The sequence below is a fragment of the Chionomys nivalis genome, chromosome 9 (assembly GCF_950005125.1).
Source record: "Chionomys nivalis chromosome 9, mChiNiv1.1, whole genome shotgun sequence".
Lineage (NCBI taxonomy): Eukaryota > Metazoa > Chordata > Mammalia > Rodentia > Cricetidae > Chionomys > Chionomys nivalis.
Genome location: NC_080094.1, coordinates 61,756,742 through 61,776,606, shown reverse-complemented (window position 1 = coordinate 61,776,606; position 19,865 = coordinate 61,756,742). Strand labels below are relative to the sequence as shown.

The window sequence follows — 19,865 nt, the reverse complement described above, 5'->3', positions numbered from 1 at the left end:
CACACATCTTTAATCCCAGGATTTGGGAGAAGCAGACTCTGTGAGTTCAAGGCCAACCTGGGTTGTCCAAGAGCTGTGTGAAAACAAATCCAGGTGGTGGTGGTTCACACCCTTAATCAAAGTCCTAGGGAGTCACATGCCTTTAATCCCAGCACTAGAGGGAGGATAAAATGGGAGGAGAGAGAGGTTTAGTCTGCTTAATTTATGGTAACCTAGCCTTGGTAGAGGAAAGACTTCTCTAAGAGGCTTGGCTGCTCTGTTTTTCTGGTTTTCGAGTTGAATCCCAGTTTCTGTCTCTGGGTTTTTATTACTTGGGTTACACTGGTGGAGGAGAGGCTCAATGGAGGTGGGCAGGATCCTCAGTGAGTCTTCTCCAGGAAGGTCTTGCAGCACATGAGGCATTGCTGGTACACAAGCTCAAAGTCGGAGTCAGTGCCATATTAGGGATCTTCAAGAATGAGTTGTTTCTGTGATTATAGCTCCCAAGTAGCTCACTTTTAGCTTTGCAGTTTTTAACTTATTGCTTTTTTTATTCAAATCTCTCAGATTCGCTTTCATTCATACACAGTTTATAATTGAATGTGGCAAAGTCTTCTCTTGCAATCTACCGTGCAATGTAATTTATGGGATGCCATGTTTTCTCATGCAGTTCTGCCCTTGAAATTTAGTGTGTGGGGGGGTTTCCCACAGTGTACGTGGATGTAGCTGCAATATCTATCCTCCATTTAGTGTGTGTGGGGGTTCCCACAGTGTACGTGGATGTAGTGGGGGGGGGTTCCCACAGTGTATGTGGATGTAGTGGGGGGGGTTCCCACAGTGTATGTGGATGTAGTGGGGGGGGGTTCCCACAGTGTAGGTGGATGTAGTGGGGGGTTCCCACAGTGTAGGTGGATGTAGTGGGGGGGGTTCCCACAGTGTAGGTGGATGTAGTGGGGGGTTCCCACAGTGTAGGTGGATGTAGTGGGGGGGGTTCCCACAGTGTAGGTGGATGTAGTGGGGGGGGGTTCCCACAGTGTACGTGGATGTAGTGGGGGGGTTCCCACAGTGTAGGTGGATGTAGTGGGGGGTTCCCACAGTGTAGGTGGATGTAGTGGGGGGGTTTCCCACAGTGTAGGTGGATGTAGTGGGGGGGGTTCCCACAGTGTAGGTGGATGTAGTGGGGGGGGTTCCCACAGTGTATGTGGATGTAGTGGGGGGGTTCCCACAGTGTAGGTGGATGTAGTGGGGGGTTCCCACAGTGTAGGTGGATGTAGTGGGGGGGGTTCCCACAGTGTAGGTGGATGTAGTGGGGGGGGTTCCCACAGTGTATGTGGATGTAGTGGGGGGGGTTCCCACAGTGTAGGTGGATGTAGTGGGGGGTTCCCACAGTGTAGGTGGATGTAGTGGGGGGGTTTCCCACAGTGTAGGTGGATGTAGTGGGGGGTTCCCACAGTGTAGGTGGATGTAGTGGGGGGGTTTCCCACAGTGTACGTGGATGTAGCTGCAATATCTATCCTCCATTTATCCGAAACATTTTCATCAGTTACCGATTTTCTGAAAACTGCTTCTGCAATGGGTGACCAGCAAATGTTACCAAGACATATGAACAACACCAACTTGATCTTTCGGAACAGACCCCGATGGCTCTAATTTCTTATAAACACCTTTGCCACCGCCTTTTGCATGTGTGTCTTGTGTGGTGTGGTGGCCAGAGGCTGATGTTGGGTATCTTTCTTGATCACTTTCCATCTTGTGTATTGAAGCAGGATCTGTCATTTGAACCCAGAGCTCAGTAATTTAGTTACTTCATCTAGCCAGCTCGCTCTGGGTATCCCGTCTCTGCCTGAATGCTAATGAATCATACAACCACTAGACATGTGCGTTCTGGGGAATCTAAACTACTGTCCTCATTCTTGTAGGACAAGCACTTTTACCCACTGAGTCTCTCTAGCCTTTATTATTTTTCATGGGCTTCAGTTTGTCACAGATTGCCATCTTTGGTACACTTTCTTAAGAAGGTGGCTCTCTTTTGCATTGGATCTTGAAGGGCATGGCCTCTTCGTGATTCTGATAAGGACCTTCAGTATTTTTTGACACAAGGTCTTACTGTACAGTCTTTGCTTCCCGAGTACTGAGATTAAAGGCATGCACCACTATATCCAGCATAAGGACTTTTCTTTTCATTAATTAATTAATTAATTAATTAATTCTTTTTTTTTATTTTTGAGACAGGGTTTCTCTCTATAACAGTCCTAGTTGTCCTGGAACTAGCTCTGTAGACCATGCTGACTTCTAACTGACAGAGATTCTCCTGCCTCTGCCTCCTGAGTGTTGGGATTAAAGGTGAGAATCACCATTGCCTGGCAATAAGATCTTTTCTTAATGAACATGTTCAAAAGAACTCCTACTGGTTCTTTTTACTAAGCGTCTCTTTTAAAATATCATGTATGCTAATATTACCAAAATTAGGTATTATTTTTAAAAATAAAATTTCCTTTTTTGTTCATTTATCCTTTCTGCATCTTTTATTTTATTGAACAGGGTTTCACTGTAAATCCAAGGCTGTGTTTGAACTTGGGATCTTTGTGTCTCTGTCTTCAACATGCTAAGATTACAAGTATAGATTACCTCACCAGCTAGCTGACGTGTTTTGAAAGTTTTATTTATTTATTTATGCATATGTATGTGTGTAGGCCAGAGGACAATTTCTGGGAGTCAATTCTCTCTTTCTACCACATGGATCACAGTGAGTGAATTTGGAACATCAGAGCCTGGACTTCTTCCCTGGTTTCCTAGATGATCCTTCTGAAGTCAGATATCCCCACACTTTCCTGGCCATATTGAACTCAAAATGATATTGATCATCTCTCTTGATGATGAGGGTTTCATTACCTACCCGATATCTCTGCTGTGTGAGGGCAAGTGTGTGTATGTTTGTGTGTACAATTAGGCACAAGTTGAATGTTGTAACATTATATATCTTATCTCCTGACAAATGAACTCAGTAAGAGAAGGTAAGAACTGATCAATTGTTTCAGATTTCAGATAGTCCATGACAATAGGTCTATACTGTGGGAACGAGAAGCAGAGCGTTGACTTCTCTGCCTGCTGTGCCTATTTTGGGGGCCAGAGAGGGAGTCATAAGGAAGTACTACAGAGAAAACATCAGACTTACCTTGTGTCAAGTGTCTGAGCTAAGATGTGAAGGCAGCTCACCATCGTAGTTGAATCACTCCCTAGAACAGAAAACATCGCCAGTGATTCTCTAAACCCAGGCTGGCTTTTAAACACAGCCTTCTTAGTATGCATCAGGCATAGCCCGGTGTAATTAACCAGCAACACACAAGGTGCCAGGTCTGTGTTCAGGAATGAGGCATTTATCTCTAGTCTGACACAGCCTCTGCCTCATGATGGATGTCACAGGCAGAGCTGAAAACATTCATTGGTGTGGAAAATCTGAGCCGTTAAAGGGGGAGAGAGGTCATTAATCATGCTTCAGACCAATTTTCTGTGGAAAATGTAGGTGACACCTCAGTCCCAAGGCACAGGTTTTCCTAACGGACAACCACAAATGAAGGCAGAATGGAAGTTCAAGATAATTACAGGAAGACTTGCCGCCTTTGGCAACACATCCCATCACTTACCGAAGAGAGAGATCCTGTGTCTCACGAGAGCGGCCAGCTTGCAGAACAGGCTGAGGCAGAAAAGGTGCAATTCAGAAAGCCGTGGAGACTCAGGAAGTGATTTCCACCCCATTCTTCCCCACCCTCACGTGTGAAACAGTGCATAGGTTGGGGCTTTGGGAAGAAGCACTGTGTCCTCTAGAAGAGTCTTTGGAACTACACTTAGGGAAATGTTATGGGTTGCACTGTCTTGGTGGAGAATCATGAAAGGTTACTTGCTGGCAGCTCCATCCTACTCAAAAAGCACCCTTTGGTAATGGGAAGAGTGTTTATTAAGCAATGGCCCTGTGTAATCTTTCCATGGTGCTAGGTACCACGTGTTGAAATGTTCATTCATGTGTAACATGGAGAAAAAAAGACGAGGGTACTAAAAGGCAGCTTGATTTTCTATCATTGCCATAAATTGTAAACCATTTTTCAGCCTTTAAGTGGAGTGTGAAACTTTAGTTGGAAAGTGGAAAAAAAATGTTGGGATTAGAAAAAATAGTTAATGATTAGAGTCGGGAGTAGGAGTCTGTTAAATACAAAACACTTTAAAAAGTACATTTTTCAAAGCTATGGGATCTTCATGACAGGGGATAATAGGATACCCCAGGAGGACTCCCAGTGAGGACCCGGCATTGATCGTGTAGGAGAAGCCAGAGGCCTCGACCCAAACCAATGACCCATTGCAATGCACACTTACAAGTAAAGACTAAAGGGTACACGGTGTGACTCACTGGGCCATATTACAGTTTCCACGCTGAAATTCTTTTATTTGTTTTGTTTTTTTTGGGGGGGGTTACTTTTAAATTTTGTTTTGGGGAGGTTGCAAGGGCAGAGGGCAGTTATGAAGGGATGGGGAGATGAATGGGGTCAGCATACATGGGGTGAAATCCATAAAGAATCAGTAAACGTTAAAAAAAAAAGAAGTTCATTTTTTGCTGTCATCTTTGTTAGTCTGTAGTCTGTCCTAATTGGGTCATTGGGAACTAGGAAACAATTATCATCATTGTTAGTGTTATTGTTGCTGCTGCTGTTGTTACTGCTGCTGCTGTTGTTTGTATTTCTGACTCCTTGCCATGCTTCCCTTATATTTTGCACCATGGAGACCCTTGAAGTTTGAACCGTACTTCAGGTGTAGCTGGGAAGGCCTTGTGCAGTTAGGAAGAAGCCCTGTAGATGTCTCTGAGCATGTTGACAATTGACCCCACCCAGGGGTACTGTGACTACAGTCCACATAGGTGGATGATACTCTTGGGAGGAGAGCTTCCTGAACTCTAACGTTTGATACTGGCATGGCTCGACAAGAACTTTGCTTCCCCTTCAGGAAGCAGGGAAGAGAAAGAGGGCTGACAGGGAAGACAGAGATGAAACACTGGTACAGGCTCCCCAAGGGGACTCAGCTGATCACAGCCTCACATTCCTAACTTGTCATGGAGATCTCTGACCCACAGGACAGAAGTCTCCTTAGGACAATCCAAACAGAGAAGAAATGTGCCTCTGGTGCTGGTTGATAAACCCCATCAATTTAAAGGACAACAACCTCTCAGTTACTATGTCCTGGATTTTTTCTGGGCTAGTTTGAAAACCTACAATTAATGCCATTGTTGATTAGTAAAAATAAGTCAGAACCTCCCCGGTCTAGGAGTTTAAGAGAACTCATAGTGCGTTAGCAGAAACCTGGTACCTAATGTGACATTAAAACAGGGGCTCCTGCTTATTTGATGTGAACTCGTGGAGCTGGACAGGAAGAAAGAGTATTGAACAGTGCAGTCTATATTGCTGATGGCTTAGTTCTGCGCTTGGCCTGTGAATAACTAAGCTGTCTTGGCAAAGATCCTTCAATGCTCTCCACTCTGTATTAGTTTTTTCTCATCTGTAATCAAACAGTTCTTCTACAAAAGTTGGAGAACAACTGAGAAATTTGAAAACGCTTTAAACGGATGAACACATATTTTGTATGCATTGGAAGAAAATGTTCTTTATACCTAAAGCCTATGGTTGAGCTATTAGGCTTGGATACTAAGGTGGCTCTCCTCACTGTCAGAAGTCAAGGTACTTTGCAAAAACCAGCACCTGAAACTTCAAAGAGTTGTTGCTGTCTCTTAAGAGTCCATGATGTAAATAAAAGAATTATTGCATAGGGTTAGTTTCTGTCAACTTTACACAAATGAGACATGTCTGGAAAGAAGGAATCACAATGAACAAATTGATTCTATTACTGGCCGGTAGGCAACTCTGTAGGGCACTTTCTTGAATAATGATTGGCGTGGATGCATGATGTGTGTGTGCCATTGATGGGTGGGTGGTCCTGAGTGTATAAGAAAGCAGGCTGAGCAAGCCATGAGGAACAAGCCAAAAGCAGCATTCTTCTGTGGCCTTTGCTTTAGTTCCTGCTTCTAGGTTCCTGCCTTGAGTTTTTGTCCTGACTTCCCTGGATGAGGGACTGTTACCTGGAAGTGTAGAATAGAATAAATTATTTCTTTGCCAAGTTGGTTTTCGTCATGGTGTTTTTTATCACAGCAGTAAAAACCCCAGCTAAGACAATTAATTACTTTTAGTTCAAAATAATAAAGGGCTACAGTTCCCAGGTGGCTATCTTCTTTCTGAGAGTTTAAAAACTATAAAGCCTGGCATGGTGGCACAATCCTTTGATAGCCAGGACATCCAGGGCTATAGAGTGAGCCCCTGTCTCAAAAAGGAAAAAAGGATGAATATATAAAATGAAATTATTCAAAAAGAGAAACTCCATGCTGTGGAAGGCATCAGATTAATGACAAGATGGATCAAGGATCAAGGATTCAATAAGGGGGGATCTAGTGGGTATCAGAGGCTGAGGCAAGAGAATTGGTAGCTTTAGAGAGGGCTGGGCTGGGCTAAGAAGGTCCTGTCTTTTAGGCCAACCAGGGCTACGTATTGTGACCCTGTCCCCAAACAAATAAACAAAAACCAGAGGGAAAAAGAGTAAAAGAAAAGAAGGAATGAAAGAAGAAAAGAGTCTGCTAGGGTGAAACAAATAAACAAAAACCAAAGTGGGAGGGGTAGAGTAAGAGAAAAGAGGGAAAAGGAGCCGGGCGGGGGAACACGTGCTGCGCAAACACAACTGCTCCTGAAGGAGATTTGGAAGCTATTTGCAAGGCTGATCAGCTCCAGGTTGTATTCCAGCCACGACAAATGGTGCCTGGTTGAACAAATGTTACATTTCCATGAATTAATAGTCTAAGATCAACAGATGAAGAAAACAGACGCATCTGCCCTCTGTTGGATTAGCTGAATGTCTCACGTGGCCTCTCATTTCCCTAGCTTCTTATAGAACACATTAGTTCAACCTAAATGTATAAGATCTTGGGACCGGTACCTGCTTCCAAAGCATCCTGTTTTGGCAGCAAGGGATTGCTTCTTTCTTGAGTGACACTAAGTGGTCGCCGTACACATAAGAGGCATGCAGTGTCGTGAGTTTTCAGTCTTAACCATCTGTAACACTTTGGGTACTGGAGTGAAGCTAAGGGCACTTCAGATTCTTGCTTTGTGAAATGGAGACCATGCAGCACAGGTAGGACGTTCAGTTTAACACACTGTGAGGCTTCACAACCATATTTACTCAGATGGCTCATAACTCTTGCGTATGAAAATTAATCTCAGTGCCTGTCCATGCAGAGTGTTTAGTAAATGTTAGGCCAATCGTCAAACTGAATATATTCCCGAAGAGTGTGATAGTTGTTAGTAGCTGAGCTCTTATCCAGTACAGTGTGCATGTTCACTGTGGAGGGACTGCATGCAGACTTTCACTACCTTCTTTACTTCTTTGCTCTTTAGAAATCTAATGCAGCCTCACTCAGCTTTTTGCGTGGATGCAGAGACTCAAACTCAGGCACTCATGCATGAGCAGCAAGTGCCTTTACCCAGTGAGCCACCCCTTCATCTCTGAGACCGAGAAGTCCGAATAAACATTTCGACTGAATCACGTAGTTCTAGCTTTGCAATCTCAGACTAGCTGCACTGGGATTTGTAATATCTGAGTTCTAAAAATTCTAATCTTGCAAACTTGATAAGGAGGGACAGAAAGCAGTGTATACCTTAGTGCTCCCTGTTTGATTTTCCCAAGCTTCAGAAGGATCGTGGACTTCTACTCAGTGTTATTTCAGGGGAACTGTCCTGGCTATCTACATATTTCCCAAGTCCCTATGAGCACCCCAAACAATGTGATTCTATTGGTTCCTGAGATTACCAAGGTATGCACAAATATAAAAATTTTCAAATCAAGATGGTAATCAATTACTAATCATCAGATTATGCACCATTTCTACAAAGAATTTGTGATCCAGTTCCCAGGTGGCTGATGTCTTAAATAAACCACATTAGCACTGAGAATGGCAGTTTGAACGAGTATCCTATCAGGGCCCATGTACAAGAAGCTCTGTCTCTAGGCTTTTGCTATTGGGGTACTTGGAGGCTAGGGATGGTTGGAGGATAGAATTGAGTGGGAGGTTTTCAGGTCAATGGGACATGCCCTTAGGGAGATCTTAGGATCCTGTCCTTTTTGACTTCTGGCCATGACCTGAGAAGTTTGCCTAAGAGTGAGCTCCCCATGACTGCCATCTGGACCCCCTACCATGGAATCAAAGAAAGGTGTCTACTCACCCCGGACATGAAACTTCAGAACTATGAGCTAAATAAACTTTTAAGCTTTACTTAGAAATTACATTGTGGTACAGTAACTTGAAGCTGACTACCATAGCGGCCCTCTCCTGATTTCATGGACTCACCTGGCTACCATTTCTTTCTCTTTATGGGAAGCATACCCACTGCTGCTAAGTGGCTTCAGAGGAGATGACAAGAAGTAAAGGCGGTGGTTGGTGAAGTACTGGTCAACCAGGGGGAGGAGAACCTGGAAACCATCAAACATCACTTTTAAGGTCGCTGATCCAAGTCTATCTGCCAGTTCCTTTTACAGAAGTCATTCTCAGTGAGCAGAAGCCTCTCAACACTGCTGTGGAAAGTTCCAGGAAATTCTATTCTGGCTCTCACTTTGCATTATTATTATTATTATTATTATTATTATTATTATTATTATTATCATCATCATCATCATCTACTAACCAGAAGTGTTGAGATTATGTGACAGGAAAGGACATTGACTAAAGGCACAAATAAATTTGCATGCTGATGATCTGATTTGAAGAGGACACCTGGGGAACTCAGATTGCCTTCTTGGCCACAGCATTAAAAGGTACAACTGAGCCCTCACCTCAAATGTCTATCTCTGCTTCACAGGGCAGAGACACTGAAAGGCTTTGGGTCCTCTGAGCAGGCTTTTATGGGCAACATTGATCATTGGTACCCAAATGCATTCTCTATTTCTTTTCAGCAATAGATTTTAGTGAGACATATGCTGCTGAGCCAGGGAATACCTTACTCAGTTTCCCTTTTTGCTAGAGTAAGCTGAAAGGACCCACTTACATCACCACTAGGTTAGGACTTCAGAAAAGCAGCGGCTTGCTCTCTCCTCCCCTTTCCTTTTTGCATTCCTTTGCTACAGATATGATGAGGTTGGACTTATTTGGACCACAGTAACATGAAGCATGCTGTCACAGATGGTACAGAACAAGGGGGGAGGATCCTGAGTACTGAGGCCATGGTGTGGAACTGAGCAGCCTGCATACTTTCTTAGACCTCCTACCCACACTGGGTCTGTTCTGTACAGAAGAATTTAACTCTGTCCCACTGAAGCTTGTGGAGTGTTAGACCTCCTTGATGGACCCCTTTAAACCACACCCCCAGTCATAGACATCTTGAACAAAGGAGAAATACTTACTTTGGCAAAGAATTTGATCTCCTGGTCATGGGGAGACTTTTCGGTTTTCCCACTGCTGACAATGGCTTCTGCAAAGAGAGAGGTAAAATTTTTGGTCAGAGCAAACAAACAAATGAACAATCACGGTATTTTGAGAAGCAACAGCATCTTGTAAAGTATTTTGTGACTGTGCTGGCTGGGTATGTCTCCTATCAATTCTCTCACAGTTGTCTCGCCACACCCTTTTCTGAAAGAGCTTCAGTGATGTCCACAGTCAAACAGCACGGGGAAAGTTAATAGGATGAGGTGCAAACAAGCAAACAAACAGACAAACCCAAAGAGTCAGTCAAATCCAGCAGAGAAGTAAAGGATTTTTTTTTCCACCGTACTAAAAAAGTTAACTAAGTTTTTTTAGTATGGAAGAAATAAATCTCAGCCACTGTCTTCCACCCAAATTATATGCCTCTATGAATCATGAGCAATGGTGACACAAGAAACGAATTCATAATTATGTCATTCTTTCTAAAGGATTGCAATGCTCTTTCCTTGGCGGTTTGCAGCTCTACTTACCCAGGTGAGCAATAAACTCTTGAGCAGAGTCAACGTATTTCAGGATCTTCTTCAAAAACTTATAGGCAAATCTCTTTTCCATGGAGGAGGCATCCAGCTCCATGTCCTTCATTCCTCTAGATTGGACAGAGATGAACCCCAGGAGTAGCAGAGAAAAATATGAGACTTTGGTGTATTGCCCATCCTTCCCATATTGCTGAATTTAATTCTCCACGTTGGCAGTTATTCTGGCTTAGTGGAATGCTTCATCATTTGACTGACTTACTCCTGCGCTTGGACCTGACTATGTGAGCATGCAACACTTTTGTAAAGGTGATTCCTCAGCAGAGTTCTCAGAAAGATCTCTGTAATTGTTACTAAAACTATTGAGCTGGAGATAAGTCAGGGAAGACAACAAATAGTCCTCATAGGCTTGACCTGATGCTTGCTATAAATAGACATCAGCAAAATATAAATTATGTGGAATGTTAAAAGCAATGTTATGTTAAAAAAAGAAAAAGGAAAGCAGGCTAAAAAAGCCTGGGGATGTCGTTATAAAAGTTTTGGACGATGATGTAAAATACAGTAATCAGGGTTGGGATCATAGGGAAACGGGAATGGAAGTAACGGCTTTACGGAGGTGAAGTGTGAGTTATAAGGATATGTAGACCAAGATTCTCCCAAGAAACAGGTGGTGCAGAGCTTCTGAGGCAGGAGCATGCATCCTGGGTTGCAGGAGTGTGGCAGAGTGGTCAGGGTGGGTGGGATGGAAGCTAGCAGGTGTCCAAGGGGTAAAGGAACATGCAAAGCGCAGCCAATCATTTAGGGCGTTTGTAGGAACTTGTTAGAACTTTGCTCTTTCTCTGAGAGAAATGAGAACTGCTACTGGCAGTTCCAGAGAGGGGCGACAAGGCATCGTGGTCAACCACTCTGGCTGCTGTATTTAAAACTGGACATAGGTGGGGCCATGGGAAAAAGCAGACAGCCCCCGTGGGAAACCACTTCAGTAACGATGTTGAGACTGCATGAAGGTGGTGAAAAGTGGGTAGATTCTACACATGTTTTAAAGGCAGAACAGTTAAACTTTGATTGAGGTGACTTGGGAACGAAGAGGCTAGTCAAGGTTTTGGGCTCAAACAACTGAAAATAGACTTTTGCCAGCAGATAGGAAGGGTGAAGTTAGAGAAGGCTTTCTCCTGGTGACGGGGCCTCACGTTATCACAGGCCCACTTAGGGCTCCCATGGAACCCCATATATGTCAGATAACTACCCAGAATAGGACTGCTGAATTTAATTTATCCCTAATTATATGTCCTCGACTTCCTTTGGTTACAGTAAAGGGGAATTTTTCATTTCTGTGAGCAAGGGATTTTCTCAGCGAATCACACCCCACATTCATCTTAGTGTTAAAAAGAGGATTAGAGGAGGGGGGGAGCCTTTCTCAAATGCTTCCCCAGAGGCTGTCTCCTGCAGCATGACCTTTCCTATCTGACAATATGGCAAATACACTTGGTAATTTTCTTTCTGTGAGCTACAATAGAAATATTTGTATAGTTTTTATTTATTTAACACTAACTAGCAAAAAAAATCTCTAGGAAATTAAAAAGAGAAATAACTTGCTTGGTGAATACTTCTTTGAGGAGGAATGGGTGTATCAGAGCAGGCCCACCACTTTGCTTTCCTGCCTACAAGGAAGCTGGCAAGCACAATGCTTCATAGCTCGCCATACACATCTGGTTAGTGAGTAAGCACACCCCTTTAGGAGTGCGCAGTCCAAGCCAGCTTCATAGAGAATGTTCCCCAGCTTGTGATAAAATGACTTAGACATCGAGATGTGCTCCATCTCCCCAGAAGAACTGTGGCTTCAGAAGAATCAATTCCTGTGGTTCAAAGGCTGCTTCTGTTAGTTGTGCTTGCTGTTATTATGCAGTTTAACAAAATATAAAACAGTCATGTCAAAGTTTGGAAGAGTTGCTGGCTATTTTACAAAGATCCTCAGCTGAAAATTTATAAATACAGTTTTGAATTAAGGATTAGCAAGATATCTAAAAGAGAGAGGGAAGAGATCTAAAAAAATCATCTAGCATTTCAAACATTATTTTGCTTGTGCTTCAAGTTCTCATTTCTCTTTAAAAGAAGCTAAATTCTAAAGCTGCATGGGTATATTATGAATGTGATTTATAACTCCGATTTCTTGGACCAGTATAGAAAGATAAGGCTTTGACTTATAACATAACATTTATGAGTACATATGCAAGGAATCATTACACCCTTTCCAAGAGTGTCAAGCACTGTCATTACTGTCATGATTTTTGGAGATGGGTGATTTAATACCCAAGACTAAAGCCAAATTCAAATCCCCTCCCTTGCCCCATTAATACCACGTGGAAGATGAAGACTTACCTAGAAACTATAATGCCATTCACCTGGAGGAATTTGAACAGGTCCTGTGCCTTTTCTCGATCCCTGAACTTTTCCTTGGCAGTCAAGGTGTCATACGGTACCAAGAGAGGGTGACTGCCACCACCTGGAATAAGGTGAGAGAAAAGCACAAACTGTCTTCCTTTGTTCCCCTGGGAAAACATAGCTGCCACGGCCCCCGGCTCACTTTCCCCACAGGGCGCTGTGAGTGAGCTCACCTTTGCTCTCCAGCTCCAGCTTCTTCTTCTTGGCCCAGATATTGTGATAGTTCTCAGCCACCACCTCCACCATTCCCTGTTCCCCAACCCAAGAGACGCAAGTTAGAGAGAAGCCAAGCAAGGAAAACCACTTCCTATCTTCCAGGTTCCGGAACAGCACCACCAAACGCTACTTGCTTGCTGCTGGAGGTCTACCATCGTTAATTATTCTGCGTGACACCCCTCATTAGCTTTATATCATCCCATACACAGGAAACAATTTTGGATTTTGCCCTTCCCTTGCAACTTTTATTATCCTGGCAGTTGAGTGCATCCAGGAGAAGCACGCATTTCCAGCCAAAGCCGCACATTGCCAGCACCTCATTTGTCTTACTGTTACATTTCTCGTCAAAGATAGGGAGCTGAGCAGGAGAAGTCAGGTCAAAGTCAAGAATCTATGGAAACTTTTACCTAAGCAAACTAAAAGAAAAAAAAATCACTCCTTGCTGGAAACTGCTGTCATTGAGGTTTATCAAATAGAATGAATCTTTCTATAAGGCGTATACAGCTCTAACTTAGAGCAAAGGATGCTCTTTAGAAAAAAACTCCCTCTAAGAGCCAAGGGACTGGCCATTGGGCTTCTTCCGCAGGCTGGAACAGAGGCCGCAGGCACTGATGTATGCAGGAAAGGAGGAGTCGAGGGAAGCACCTCAAAACTTTTAGTTACATCTATTGGTTTTATAGCTCTGAGTTCAACAGTGATTGCTTTCCTGCATAATTGTGGGGAAAGTGAGCACAGCTACTGTGGCATGCAGGGTGTCCTCGCGGCTTGTGAGATTTATGAGGGCCATGCAAACATTTCCATTCAGGTGATATATCTAACCAAGAGAGTTTGACACGGGGACCTTGCCAAGTAGTCTTGCTTTCACCCATTACCGTCTATGGTACTCTTGGAAGAAGTCCCGTCTTAGATGACTGGCTAGTTCGCTGGTGTTTCCCCTACAGCCTCGGCACAACACAGCTCTCTTCAGGTTTAATATTTAGTGATAATATGTTCTAGGTATACTCTCTGCTCTTCTCCTTTTACTCTTCAGAGGGTAACATGCCCTGTCCTGGAAAGATCTAGAAGGCACTGATGTTCTGCATCTGGGTTGGCACTGACCTGGAGCTCCCTGGACAGCACAACATTTGAGAGATCCAGCGGGGCAGGGCTGTAGCTGTTACCCTAGGAGAGCAGAGGCAGAATTACTAGGTTATCAGCCTCCACAAACACGTGGCTGCCCCAAACCCTACTGTTCACCTTGGGTGGACCCATCACCACACCCCAGGTAGTGCTTTCCTAGATCTGTAATGGTTTCTATTGGCCACGTGTTGCCTACCAAGTGCTGCAGTCCTACCTGATTGACCTGATTTGACACGCATCGAAGTTTCTCATTCTCTCTTTGTTGGACCAAAGCTTCTCCTTCTCTGGTCCTCTCCACTGTCCAGCCCACAGCGAGCATGGTTTTCAGAGACTCTCTGGCAGGCCAGCGATAAATTTCCTTCTCCTAGAGGAAGTGTGCACAAAAGAACTGGGAAGAACACACCTTACCCGTTTCCACACAGCACAGAGAGGAGATAATTGGCCCCACTCCCTTCACAATGTCATTTACAGAATCTTATGTATAACACAGTCTTTCTGATGTTGAATATAAGAGCCCAAGCTTATAGTTTTTGTTTTTAATTTGGGGAAATGAACCACTATTATCAATGACATTGCTTTTGTTTATAAAGAAGAGAAGGACCAGGGAAAAGACTCATTGTGTCTTCTGTTTAAGATGGAGGGACATTGTCAAAATGCATTTGCACCAAACTTTTCCTTGATCCTGGGAAACAGAACTTCTTAGAATTCTTTTGGTGTCAGCCCAGGTCAACAGTCAAAGATATATATGTCATACCTTACATATGACACCACACTTAAGCTTACAAAGAACACCCACTGATTGTAAGCTCGGATTCAGAGTTGAGATGAACCATACTACTTAGTTTAAAAAGGAAGGAGGGAAGGAAGGAAGGAAGAACAAAAGAGCTGTTTCTGCTTCCATAGGGATCTTCCATTCTCACTATCCTCCATGTAGCAGAAATCTCTTCTGTTTAAATCTTTTTCTCAAGATTTCTCCATCCTGTCTCAACAGCATAATATTCTAACAAACTCCTTCTTAGTTGTTTGGTTGGAGGAGTAACACAAGTGCATTTTGGGCCATCTGCCAGCGCTAATTAGGGCTCCTTTCACATGTGGTTTCTCAGAGCCAAAGAGCAGAATGTGATGTTGGGGTTTGGGAAGTTCATGGAAGCTGCTGAGGACTGTGAGAGGGATGGGCTGTCTGATACAATCCCCGAGGAAGGACACAGCAGGCCACACGGTTACAAATCCTGCTTCTTACCTTCTCTGTTAATGTCTTGAAGGGCCGTATCAATGGGTGGGTCTTCACATTTTCATCCAGGGAAATCCCATATTTCCATCCACTGTGGCTCTGTAGAAACATTCTCAGTTCAAACCAAGAGCCTGCTAGATGACCCAGATCTCTACTTCTGTTTTCTCAAGTAGCATAATGGATCATGACAGAGATTAAAAAGTCCCTTTGCGGATGTCTAACTGCCCCTTTCCGGCTGTCAGGTCTATGCCTCCCCTATCCTGACCTTTGCCCCTGCAGTCCCTCTTGTTTGAGCTGCTGTCCTCTTCACTGTTTTGCTTGTAAGTTCTAGGGCCACTTAGAAGGCTGTTTCAAAAGGCCCTGAGAACACGAGCATCAGGACAGTGTGACAAACTCATCAAGATAAGAGGCAGAACCCAGAGGGGACCAGATCTACCACCAGCCACCGAGAGGGGTCTGCTTGGCAAGATCACAGCGGGTGCATGCTTTTCAGGGTCATGGAAGCTCAAGACAGAAAAGCACCACCAATGGGTACCTTCTTCTGGAGGAGTCTGGAACACTATGGATGTAGAGCTGAGTAGGAGCCCCCGACTTTCCTAGAATCCAATCCCAAATATTCCCAGCTACTCATTCTGTTCCCAATCTCTGCCTCCACCTAATTGTCAAAAATGCAGGCGTTCCAAGATTCCCTTCCCTAGAGGTGCATTCTTCCTGCATGCTCTAATCTAGGTCTGTGGTTTCAGCTACTACTGATGACTGATGTCAGATCAGCATTTCAAAGCAGAGCTGACTTCTAATTTCCAAACAGTATGAACTCAGCCTGATGTGTTACCAGGCTAAAGAGGACCCGGCAGTTATTTCTTTAAATGCCTCCTTCTCTTGGATTCCTTTACCCCAGGGGCTCGCCCCTTCTTGATCACCCACCCAGTTTCTAATCCTGTAACGGGGGGGTCCTTGTTGATTCTGCTTACCTCGCATCTCTCTGCCTCCTAGGCCCACTCCTCTGCCCGCCTCTCTCCGGTTTCCTTCATAGTATGAGCTCACCTTGGTGGCTGTAAAAGCTTCCTAAGCACTCCCCTTGCCTCCAATCTTGCCACGTATTTATGGATTTGTTTTCTACTACTGTTAGGAGATATTCACCAAAATGGTCCTGCTAGTGAACTCTATTCCCTTATGATTTCTGATTGTTACCTACTACCATGGGAAAAATGGAAACTCTCACATGGCTTCTAAATTTGTAAATCTATCCATGTTCATCTCTCACCTTTCCTTCCCCTGCCCTACTTCATGTTCTAGCTGTGTGGTTCCCCAAACCAATAAACTGTCTCTGGCCTCTCTTGGTCTTCGTGTGCTGACCCAGCAATAAACTCACCACTTCCTGGCAATGACTGCAATGAATGCCTATTCATCTGTAAATGTTACCACTCTAGATGGTATCTCTGGACACCAACTGTGGGATTTGGTACCTTTACATGTTCTAACCCTGTGCTCATGCCAAACACAGAACTGCAAAAACTATACCTGGGTAATTCTACTTCTCCCATAAAAAGAGTGGTACTTAAAAATGTTAAATTATGAATTTGCACATGTGAGTTCAGTGTCCTCAGAGGCCAGAAGAAGGTGATGGATTCCCTCAAAGTTGAAGTTATAGGCAGTTGTGAATTGCCTGAAGTGGGCATTAGAACTTAACGTAAGTACTCTGTAAGAGTAGTATGCACTCTTAACTATTGAGCCATCTCTCCAACCCCAGGAAGAGGTTCATGAGGTCAGAGAAATCAGGACCTCTGGACAATGGTGAGCAAGCATATCTATATCCTTGCTTTCATCAAGCCTCATGCTGGCATTGTGGAGAAATGATAATCAAATAACACGGTAGTAGATATATAACTGATGATTGGGTCAAATATACAAAAGTGCAACTGTTACAAATTATGCTAATGTTTTTTTAATATAAATGACTTTAGAAATACTACGAAGGAGGAGAGTAAGGCATTAAGATGATTTGCATATAGGAAATCTGGGTGAGTCTCAGCCTCAGAATGAATGCTTAGATTGACACCTGCAGGATGAGGTAGGGATGGCAGGTGACTACCTCGCTCAGTCATGGAAATGTTCTGTGCACATGTAGAGTGTGTGACAGAGGATCTGAAAGTGCAGGAAGAGACTGATGGGCAGAAAGAAAAGGGAGATCTCATCGAGAGGCAGGCACTAGTCCATGTGGGAATTTTGACCTTTATTTTTAAGAAGAATTAGAACTTATTAAAGAATTTTAAGATGGAATGGGGGCTGAACAGGAGGAGCACTAATATCATGTGACCAGGTATGTACACTGGAAACATTACTTGATGTAAAGAAAAGACTAGAGAAAAAGCACATGAGGAGGCCAGCCAGGTGATAACAGTGGCCTGGACCACAGGTGATGGCAGCTGGGACTGGTCATACCATGGAGAGAGAGAGAGAGTGCTGTACAAATTCATAAAGAGTTGAAGAGATAAAATACACAATTTAAAGATGGATTAGTTATGGCTATGGATTCATAGATACCTCCTCTCCCTAATGGTTTGGACAAATGGCCACGCTGGAAAGAAATGAGAAAATACATGTGTTCTATCTAGACTCTAGAGTCTAAGATAAGCAAGTACAATTGGCCACCTTTTCTTTTCTTGTATTAAGTTTTATTGGCACGCAGGCCCCCCCTTTTGTTGTCAGATGATGTGGGATTCCTCTCTATATGCTATGAATATGTTTTATTACCATTGGATAATAAAGAAGCTGCTTTGGCCTATGGCGAGGCAGAATACAGCTAGGTGGGGAAACTAAACTGAATGCAGAAAGAAAGAAGGCGGAGTCAGGCGATGCTATTTAGCCACTCAGGAAACAAGATGTGAGGTGACAAACCACGAGCTGCATGGTAAAATAATAGAAATGGGTTAATTTAAGATGTAAGAGCTAGCGAGAAATACGCCTGAGCTGTTGGTCAAACAGTGTTGCAATTAACATTGTGTTGTGTGATTATTCAGGTCTGGGTGGCTTAGAAATAAAAGTGCAGCCTCCAGTTAAGTCAATGTTTTGCCTGTGGCTACTTTTATGCTATAACAGTGGAAATGAGTCATTGCCGTGGGCAATGTCTGATCCACAAAGCTGCAAATGTTCATTCTCCATTTCATGATTGATTATTTGGTTATCATCATGGCCTTTATACAGAAGAGGCTTACCCATCCCAGTCTACAATGATGAAGTATAGCTTATTCTAAAGTTCAGCGGTTATCAGTAGTGTAAGTAGGAACCCTGAAGAAGATAAGAACCGAGCGCAGATCCACACCGAGCTGAGGTGGTGGCTTACGTTTTCCCTCATCTGCGACTTCACTATAGGGAGATGACATTCTATGACCCTGCTTTTGAAATACACCCACTGCCACAAGCTGTAAGCTGAGCAGTGTGGTCCCATCCCTTCACTGCCTGCCCACTCTAATCCTGCATGGTTTTGTCATAGCAATCAAACTTACTAAGCATCCTGACCTTACATGGGGAGGAATTGCAAACAATAGACGGACTAAGTGTCTAGAAGTCCTAGTGGTGCCTAGCGAAGGAGAGCACTCATGTGGCCTTTCTGGAATACAATTCCTCTCCCAAGCAAAAACAAGAGTGAGGCTTTCAATTTTAGTTGTTCTTCTCCAACGTTGAGTTCAAAGAAAAAAAATTAAATAACAAACTTCCCACCTCGATGAAACATTCATGTTAAACACGCAAGTGCATGCTTGGGCCAACACTCCAGGCAACACAGCTCTAAGGAAGCAATCGGCACTCCCAGAATGGCTTGCTTTCTTGAACACTACAAATGCAGCACCAGCAGCTGCCAACGTCTATGTCTTTGACCTCTACCAACCCAGGGAAATTGCTGCCCAGAAATAATGAAAGCTCTTGGCATGGAGTCTCTGTCACTTAGACAAATCAGGCAGATTTCCAGGATCCGACCCAATAATGTTCTTGGGCTTTTTTCCCCCTCCCTGACAATTGTCAGTCAACTGATAATCCCTACCTTGTCACAGGCCCATTTATCATGAGAATGCTCAGCATACTTGGTGACAATGTATTCCAATTTTTCAGGCAAGGAAAAACTGCAAATCGAGAAAAAAGTATTATAGCCTCCATAAGTATTTCAGCCTGATATTGTAAAAGGCGGATAGAAGAAACAATTTGCTGTCACTAGCAGGATTTGCTAACAGCTAACCTCATAGCTTAAGCTACATTAGACGCAGTCTATGTTGCTGAGCAGTGGTGGTGTTCCAGGCAACACCCAGGTCTGATCACAAGATTTCTCTGCAGAAACATCTGCACATAGATGGCCTTCTGCCAGCTGCTCTGAGCCCTCCTGGCTCCAAAGGTATCACTGTGGATTTCAAAGCCAGTTCTGGTCTCTGTCAATGAGACTCTTGACATCCTATAACTCCAGTCTGAGAACAACAGACTGTGAAGATAGACAGTAAGATTACAAGATACTGGTTATCTATTATTTTGAACTAGTGACTCGTTACAAACAGAAGTTTGGAAATACAGTAGATGCCTGTCATTTCTCTTTGCCTAGCAGCTCTCAGCCATTGTTCATCTTTCTGTGTCTCATATGGTCTTCTGGTGTTGCATATGACGTTAGGTGCACTGCCACCAAGGTCAGCGTATGCCTACATGGATCAAATTCATTCTCCCTGGAACTTGAACCTAGAGTTCGATGAGACAAGGGCAGCGAGAAGCTCAAGATGATTCATCCAATGGAGACAGCTGAAGACTGTCATTGTCCTTGGAGTGGCCTGGCTTGAGAGTTTGTTTGTTTATATATTATGTATACAAT

General features: G+C 43.7%; 1 protein-coding gene and 1 pseudogene across 1 annotated transcript in view; both read right to left on the bottom strand.

Moving 5' to 3' along the window:
* Ryr3 (ryanodine receptor 3) overlaps positions 1-19,865 on the bottom strand; it is a 526,065-nt gene that overhangs the window by 96,081 nt on the left and 410,119 nt on the right. The window contains exons 52-62 of the mRNA XM_057780394.1: positions 19,059-19,137; positions 15,029-15,118; positions 14,003-14,152; positions 13,768-13,830; positions 12,627-12,702; positions 12,391-12,514; positions 10,009-10,124; positions 9,460-9,527; positions 8,411-8,532; positions 3,624-3,673; positions 3,155-3,215 (exon numbers count right to left, since the gene is read on the bottom strand). Of these exons, the coding sequence (XP_057636377.1) occupies positions 3,155-3,215; positions 3,624-3,673; positions 8,411-8,532; positions 9,460-9,527; positions 10,009-10,124; positions 12,391-12,514; positions 12,627-12,702; positions 13,768-13,830; positions 14,003-14,152; positions 15,029-15,118; positions 19,059-19,137 (999 nt within the window). The remainder of the gene's footprint in view (positions 1-3,154; positions 3,216-3,623; positions 3,674-8,410; positions 8,533-9,459; positions 9,528-10,008; positions 10,125-12,390; positions 12,515-12,626; positions 12,703-13,767; positions 13,831-14,002; positions 14,153-15,028; positions 15,119-19,058; positions 19,138-19,865) is intronic.
* On the bottom strand, positions 360-2,818 carry LOC130881436 (low molecular weight phosphotyrosine protein phosphatase-like; annotated as a pseudogene).